At 37.6% G+C, this 8,054-nt stretch overlaps 1 protein-coding gene across 1 annotated transcript in view; it reads left to right on the forward strand.

Annotated features, from left to right (window-relative positions):
• Positions 1-6,469, forward strand: part of igsf11 (immunoglobulin superfamily member 11) — a 95,218-nt gene extending 88,749 nt beyond the window's left edge. Inside the window, exons 4-7 of the mRNA XM_053646364.1 lie at positions 1,237-1,392; positions 3,274-3,396; positions 3,572-3,719; positions 4,692-6,469. Of these exons, the coding sequence (XP_053502339.1) occupies positions 1,237-1,392; positions 3,274-3,396; positions 3,572-3,719; positions 4,692-5,163 (899 nt within the window). The 3' untranslated portion in view covers positions 5,164-6,469. The remainder of the gene's footprint in view (positions 1-1,236; positions 1,393-3,273; positions 3,397-3,571; positions 3,720-4,691) is intronic.
• The last annotated feature ends 1,585 nt before the right edge of the window (positions 6,470-8,054 follow it).

The raw sequence follows: 8,054 nt of genomic DNA on the forward strand, positions 1-8,054 counted from the left end.
CCATCACAGGGCACAATCACACGCACACATTCACACACTTCGGACAGTTTGGACATGCCAATTAGATTGCCATGCGTGTCTTTGGACTGGGGAGGAAACCAGGGCACTGGTGCTGTATTTGCCTGTCCATGAAAGTGGCCAAGGATTAACAGCTATAGGATTGCTGCTTTTAGGCTGCAGGCTTCTCAGAGGGTCCTGTATGAAAGAGGACATGGGTTGTGGCCTTCTGAGGAGAGGTGGACAGCTGGGACTTGATCGTTGTTTGTTTCTGATGGATTTGAACGGAGTGGATTTAACTGGACTAACACCCTTCTACAAGACGGTGCTGAAAGTGTGGAGGGTTTGAACGTTTTCTCCATCAACAAGGACGTGAAAGTGGATCTTTCCTCAAGGAGGAACCTTTACTCCATAATCCTGTGTTGCCTGTGAAAAGCTTGGACTCGGAGTCTGTAGGGGTTGCAGTGGTAAAGGCAGGATTTATAAACGTTTCCCATTCTCTAGAAGGATGGATGGTTGACTCCTGAGGAAATTGCAGCAACGCTCGGGACCGACATTCTAGCTGTTTTAGCCTGAACTTTTATACAGGCTCTGCAGAGAGCGCTATCTTAACCGAACTGTAAAAGCGAGACAGTCAAACTTCCACAACTGGAGGTGAGAGCAGCCGTGGCTACATGGGAAGAGGATGAAGGAAGATTGCTGAGTTTCAAGACACCAGAAGTAAAAATAAATGTTTCGATACGCTGGAAAGAAGCACATTACAGCAGAGTGAAATTCTTTTCTTTGCATACCCCAGCATGTCAGGAAGCATATGCAGATACAGATATAGCGCCCCCTGGAGCAGAGAGGGTTAAGGGCCTTGCTCAACAGCCCAACAGCCCAACAGCGGCAGCTTGGCAGTGCTGGGGCTTGAACCCTCGACCTTCCGATCAGTAACACAAAGCCTCAAGCGCCAATCCACCACTGTACAAGTGATGAATCTTACATTCTGATTTCTACTCACCTTATTGTTGAGTTTGTTTACTTTAAGCTCATTGGAGGCTTGGATACTTTTCAACTTGGATCTTAAATGATGCTGTATGTAAAATAAATGAAGAAGGGCTTTTAGAATTGCTTGTGGAAAAAAAATATTGTATGCATGTATTGTATGTGTTATTGTATGTAGGCAATATTTATACATGAGACCTTTAAAGTCACTTCTCTCTCTCTCTCTCTCTCTCTCTCTCTCTCTCTCTGTAGTCCCTCCATCTTTACCCGTGTGTCGTATTCAGGGTTCTCTCGACGTCGGCAGTGATGTCACGCTGCTCTGTGGTTCCGAAGAGGGAATTCCGACGCCAACGTACTCATGGGAGAAACTCGACTCCGTGCCCAAACTCCCTCTCGGTGCCATGCATGGTAGTGTGTGTGTGTGTTTATTACAAATAATATTGTATATAATATATATTATATAAAAATTGTAAAGTGTAAATAATAATAATAATAATAATAATAATAATAATAAATGTTACACTGCAGTGATTTTATGGTGGTTATTTTTCTTTAAAGCCTACAGTATTTTATCTTCATGACATGAAAGCGTTTCTTATTTTCATGACTAATGCTGTAGCACCATCTCGTGGCTGGAATTAGAATCGCAGTTAAACTCGGCCACTTTCAAGACCTTTCCACTGTTTCTTCTTCAGTTCTGTTACACTTCTCAGGTTAAAATTTAAATCTTAGTTTCTTGTAAGCCTGTTTTATTTTGTTTTTTTTTATTTAAATTTATACTAATTATTATTATAAATATATAAATAATAACAACTCTTTCTGCAGTAAATGATGCAAAGACCTTCATTACAATTTTATATTTATTTATCTGTATTTCTATTTTATTTCATTTTATTATTATTATTATTATTATTATTATTATTATTATTATTATTATTATTATTATTATTTTAAAGCTTGGAATTTGCTAACCCATTTGAATACAAAAAAGAAAATATCTCTTACTTCCACTTTAAATTCATTCATACAGGAATTATTTTTAATCAGTTCTGTTCATGTTTCACTTACGCTATTAAAATTCAAATACGCTCAGTTCTTTTCTGTAATTCAATTCATTTTAATTTGTCATTTAATGCCTATTAGATAGCTATCCATGTCAATAACCTGACTTTCCCTAAAGAAAAGACTTAATTATTATTATTTACCTTTTTTTCTCTCTCTCTCACAAAAACAGATTACATTTCGTTCTGAGCCACTGCTTAATCTACCAACATTTAACATCATTTTTGGCTTTCATGTTCCAAAACCAACAAACAAACAACAAACCAACAAAAAACCCACCACAGAATAAGTTTATATATAGCTTATCATGGCTATGGATTATTTGTTTGTTTGTTTGTTTATTTTTATTATACCTGTATAAATCTTTTATCTTTTTATATATATATACATACATACATATATGTATATATATTTTTTAAATTCAATATCTAAAACATAGACAAAACAAAAAAAAAACACCCTTATTGCAAATACATAAACAAACAAACAAACAAAAACCCACCACAAAATTAACTTATACTATATGTTTGTTTGTTTGTTTGTTTTTTATTGCACCTGTTTAAATCTTTGGACCAAAACAAATTTTTGTACATAAATACAAGGTCTAAAGCATAGACAAAACAAAAAAACAACACACACTTATTGCAAATACATAAACAAGCAAACAAAAATCCACCACAAAACAAGCTTATATACTGTTTGTTTGTTTGTTTGTTTGTTTGTTTGTTTGTTTGTTTTAATTGCACCTTTTTAAATCTTTGGTCTCAATATGTAAAACATAGACAAAACATAACACCACCACCCTTACTGCAAATACATAAACAAACAAACAAACAAACAAACAACGAATGAAACGGTATGACTTCGAAACTTTTTTGTTTGTTTGTTTTGTTTGACCCTTTTTGCTTTGTGTTTATTTTGTTTGAATATGCATGTTTAGATCAGCATTTAGAGTTCGGCTGGACTTTCGTTTTGTTCACTTTCTTTAGAACATCTCAACAGCTCTGCTACACAACCAGTTTTTAATCAGTAAAACGAACAAAAATGAAAAAGAAAATGAAGATATTGTTTCTAGGCAAGTTGCCAAAACATCGGCGTTGCTTCTGATGAATCCTTATTGTCCCAGCAGCTGATTTCAGATCAGCTCATTCAGTACAGCAAATTATCACGAGGTGTGTGTGTGTGTTTGTGTGTGTGTGTGTGCGATGATGATGATGTCATCCTCAGATCAGATGCAGGGCACGGTGAGTCTGAAGAACATCAGCGTGGGGACGTCGGGTGTGTACCAGTGCACCGCCTCCAACGCCATCGGCACCAGCACGTGTCAACTCAACCTGCAGGTGGTGACACGTGAGTCACATCTCGTCTGTTAATCACCTCAAAACAGCGTCTGAATTTTTTTATTTCACTAAACACCAACATCCTGGTTATGAATTAACGAGGGGCGTGGTATATGATAACACTATTGTTTTCTTGTTATTATTACGTACTTAAATCTTAATCGTCATGTCTCTGCGCTGTGCAGCTCAGCCCCAGAGCGTCGGTCTCATCGCTGGAACCGTCGTCTCCGGTGTCCTCGCGGCGGTGATTTTCGCCCTGCTGGTGATCGTCACGCTTTTCTACTGGAGGAACAAAAACCGCTACGAAGACGACGACATCCCCAATGAAATCAGGTGCGAGCTGAAGATTGGTTCTTCCGTTGATTCAATTTTCACACAATTTTACCTCATTGTTTGTTTGTTTGTTTGTGATGAATTCCGTATCCTACCGCAGCTGGTAGCCAGAACCTTCCCTCAACTCTTAGCTACATATTAGCCTTCATTCGCTACACTCTTTATTCGATACGAACAAATTTATTTGGAAATCGAGAAACGTGTCGACGCGTTCATGAACATCTGGTTAGTTCGTAGGGAAAAATCAGGACAAAAGTAATGGCAGCCTATAATAGGAGGAGGAGTTAGTGTGCGTCGATGGTAACCGACGCGCTGCAGTGGCTGAGCTGCATTGCTGGAGTACTCTGGAGGCTCTCTTCACCATATAGTCGCCATTTTGTCGTTTTTCAGCGCTGAAGCTTTGTGGGTGTGGCTAAATATGTAAATTTGCGGAGCTATAAACATGCTTGGTAACTTACCACGCAACATATGCACGTGAATATAAAGAAATGTATCAAAATCTGGTGTCGATTTTATATTCGGTTTAGCCGCAAAAACTTTCAAATGAGGCCCAGATTTTTTTTATATGCAAATGTTTTGGTTTTTTTCCATCAGGATTTACCTGAACAACAAAAAAAAACCCCTCATATTAAAGGTGACACTAATGCTGCTTCGTGTTTTGCTTTGTGAACACTTAAAAAAACCCCAAACCTTCATTGTTTGCACTGCAGTATTATTTTCCTCTCGTATTTGATATTGTTTAATCCTTTTTCAATTTGACACTATAGCAAGTCTCGTTGAGCGCCGATTTCTCCCTCAGTCAGTACTGTTGATAGACAGAGTAATAAAATACGGATAGATAAAAATAAAAAATGAATCTCTTTTATTCTTCTCATGAGAACCTGAGGCGAGTCGAAGGAAAAGAAATATTCCATTTAACCGCTTATTGCCGCATGAAGCAGCTTAAACCAATTCCACATTCACATTTTTCAGAGAGGACGATCTTCCTCCAAAGAGGTCTTCGTCGGTGAAGGCGTTCCAGGCGGACGCCTCGTCCTCGGAGAACGACACGCTCACCTCCACCAACACCTACAACAGCCGTTACTGGCACAACGCCAAAGCCAGCTACGACGCCAACTCCTACACTCGCTACGATGGGCAAAGCTTCACAACTGGGGGCGGGACTGGTGGGGGAGTGGGCGGAGCCTACGCAAACGGTGGGCACACTCTCCCAGCTCCCAAGACTCTGGTGGTCACCGCCAATTCTGCGCCCATTGTGACGCGCAGCAACGGTTCGCTGAGTCATCGAGCTCCACCAGCCACACCCCCACCTCCTTCTGGCTCCGCCCCCACACACGTGCCGAGCCGCACACATTCGTACGCAGTGAGCCAGGCAGTGCTGGAGCGCATGGGCGCCGTGCCCGTCATGGTTCCCGCTCAGAGCAGGGCGGGTTCTCTGGTCTAACACCAACCCGAGATGGACAAACTGAATTTTTACAATTCTTTATACAAATGATGCCATCTCTTTTTTTTTTTTTCCATTAATGAACTACTGATTTTACTCTGTGAGGGGTTTTTTTTCTACATTAGCAAATTTGCAATAATAATAATAATAATAATAATAATAATAATAATAATAATAATAATAATGGCTGTCTGGGAATCAGGAGGACGGCGTACACAGCTTTGGGAACGTTTTGGGAGAACATTTGGAATGTGTCCTTGATGACATGCGTGTGCATCTCGATTGCACAATAACGTCAATTTTCAGCCGCCATTTTTAATTACATTGACGCTTAGCTTGTTGACTCGGGCCACCTTTTCAGATTTTGAAGCAATAGTCATAAAATTTTACCGTAAAACACAACACTAAAACGATGTCATTATATTACCAGTATAAACAAAATGGAGTTCCAGAAATCCACATGTACAGCTGGGGGTGTAAATAAGAGATGTGAAACAAAAGGGGATAATAAACTTTTGATTTTAGTTGCTTTTGATTTACAAAGTAATGTTTGCGGTTTTGTTTCTTTGTTTTTTAGTTGTTTTCTTTTTGTTTTGTTTTTGTTCGGACAATAAGTTGTGACAAAATACAAAAAGAATCCGGCCAAATTTGGACTAATTAGAGGAATCATCGGCATTTTAAACATTTAGAATAATTAGCGTTTGTTTAAGCATAAAGATTACAAGGTTAAGGTTGGCGTTCGTACTTCGTATTTCACAACATCGAAACTCGACCGTTTGGCTCCTCGTTCGTTAAAATGTGCCTGAATTTGCAAGTTGGAAACGATCGCTTCATTGTCCATTATACTGCAAGCGGCATTCTTCGAACCAAGGATGTTTATGTCAAAATATTTATTAATTTGACTTCCTCTTAAACTGTACTCTAGACACACCTGTTGTCGTCGAATACTTCCTTTTTTTTACAAACTTTGGCTACTTAAAAAAAATTGTAGTATACGATTTTCACATAGTCGAGTTTTAAGTCATAAAAGACTTTAATGAGTCCAAGTGAAGCTAAAAATCTTAAACAGTGTTACATAACTTAAGGATCTAAGTCAAAGTCCAAGATTTTACAACTTTCACGCGTCCTGCGTACGGTCTCCGCAAATTTAACGTAGCAATAAAACTCGCCATTTATCACGTACACCATTTTTCATACATATTTTCAACCCCCCCGCCCCCAAATTAAAACAGCGGATGAATCGTACGAATCTGGAACGATTGACGGTTTCCGTAGGTATCTTTCGATCTGTCGATATTATAACGAACCCCATGGAAGCCCCACCCCCTCTCTCGGTAGGATTTGCGACACATCCTTGCTTTGGAGAATGTTTTGAGTTTGCTAATATGAAAGCAAATCTATCAGTGTGTGTGGTCCACTTAGCTAGACAGGTGTCATCAGTTAATCAGAATTATTAGGAACTGATACAGGTTCCAACTGAAAGAGCTTTTCTAGCGTTTACATTCGGACTAAAACAGACTTGTTTCTGCCTTACACGGACGGTAACGTAAATATACTGCATTTTTATAATGAAATTTTTCGAGCACTTCAGGGTGGGCAGGCCTGAAATGCTTCATGCATGTGATGTAGTGTATGACTCGTCACTTCAGAGCATTGTGCAGTTTGACACTACAGCTATAAACATAGCTTTTATTTGTCAGATCGTAAATTTGACGCTAATAAAGGTAGTGTCACTGACGGTGTTTTTTTTTTTTTTTTCTATAACATTTCGAGAATTCCTTGTGTAGCAATCATAGCTACCATAAAAACTTAGCAAAACTGACACACTAGCATAATACAAAACTTTTCACCAAAGATAAATAAATAAAAAAGACCATTTAGAACGTATTGGTCACTTCTTATAGTCCAGAATATATGGTAAAATGATACAAAAATTTCATTCAAATGATTCATTTTTAAAATGAGACATTCAGCAACTTCCTCATTGGGTTTTTTCTGTTTTTTTTATTTATTTATTTTTGATTTTATTCATTTATTTATTTTTTTTATTATTATTTATTCGACTGTTTTGAACCCAAAACAGAAGATCAAGGGTTAAGTTTAAGAAAAAAGATTTTTAATTTAAAATAAATAAATCAATCAATTCTGAACACTAAAATGACAGCGTAAGATGCCTCCTCAATAACCACAGCTATAATAAATAAATAAATAAATAAATAAATAAATAAAAATACAGTATGTCTTTGCACCGCAGTATTATTTTCCTCACATTCTTGATCCGTCTTAATCCTTTTTTAATTTGAGTCTTATTGAGCGACGAGTCTCTAATTCAACACTACTGATAAGCCTAGCCATAGCCTACCTCTAAAATAACTTTAAATAAAATAGCGTATGCTTAGATCGTTTTTTTAATAATCACTTCTCTCTCTTTTTTTTTTTTTTTTTTACTTTGTGACAGGATAGAATATGAGAATATGAGAAATGCGTCAATAACAATGAACTAATGAGCGTGTAAATCAATTCAAACCGAAACCCAGTGCAGTAGGTGCTACATTGAGGCGTATGAGACTGTACACTGATTCTACTGTAAGAAATTTGACAAAAAAAAAAAAAAAACAAACAAACAAAAAAAAAAAAACAACCTTTATTGATGAATTTTTTTGATTGATTTTTTGGTTTTTACTGTAAATATTGTAAGTACTTGTAGTATGGAATAGAAATTAAAACACTTTTGCCTATTACATGTACTCAATCCTCGTATGTTTGACTCGTTAAGGTTTTCTGGAAGGCTCCACAGAGTCGGGTTTCCTAATCAAATGCCAGGTTTTGGGAACAAAAGGTACAATCCAATTTAAGGGTCACGGCTCAACATGCTTTTAGCACTAACTGCT

Source organism: Ictalurus furcatus, chromosome 17, assembly GCF_023375685.1.
Source record: "Ictalurus furcatus strain D&B chromosome 17, Billie_1.0, whole genome shotgun sequence".
NCBI lineage: Eukaryota > Metazoa > Chordata > Actinopteri > Siluriformes > Ictaluridae > Ictalurus > Ictalurus furcatus.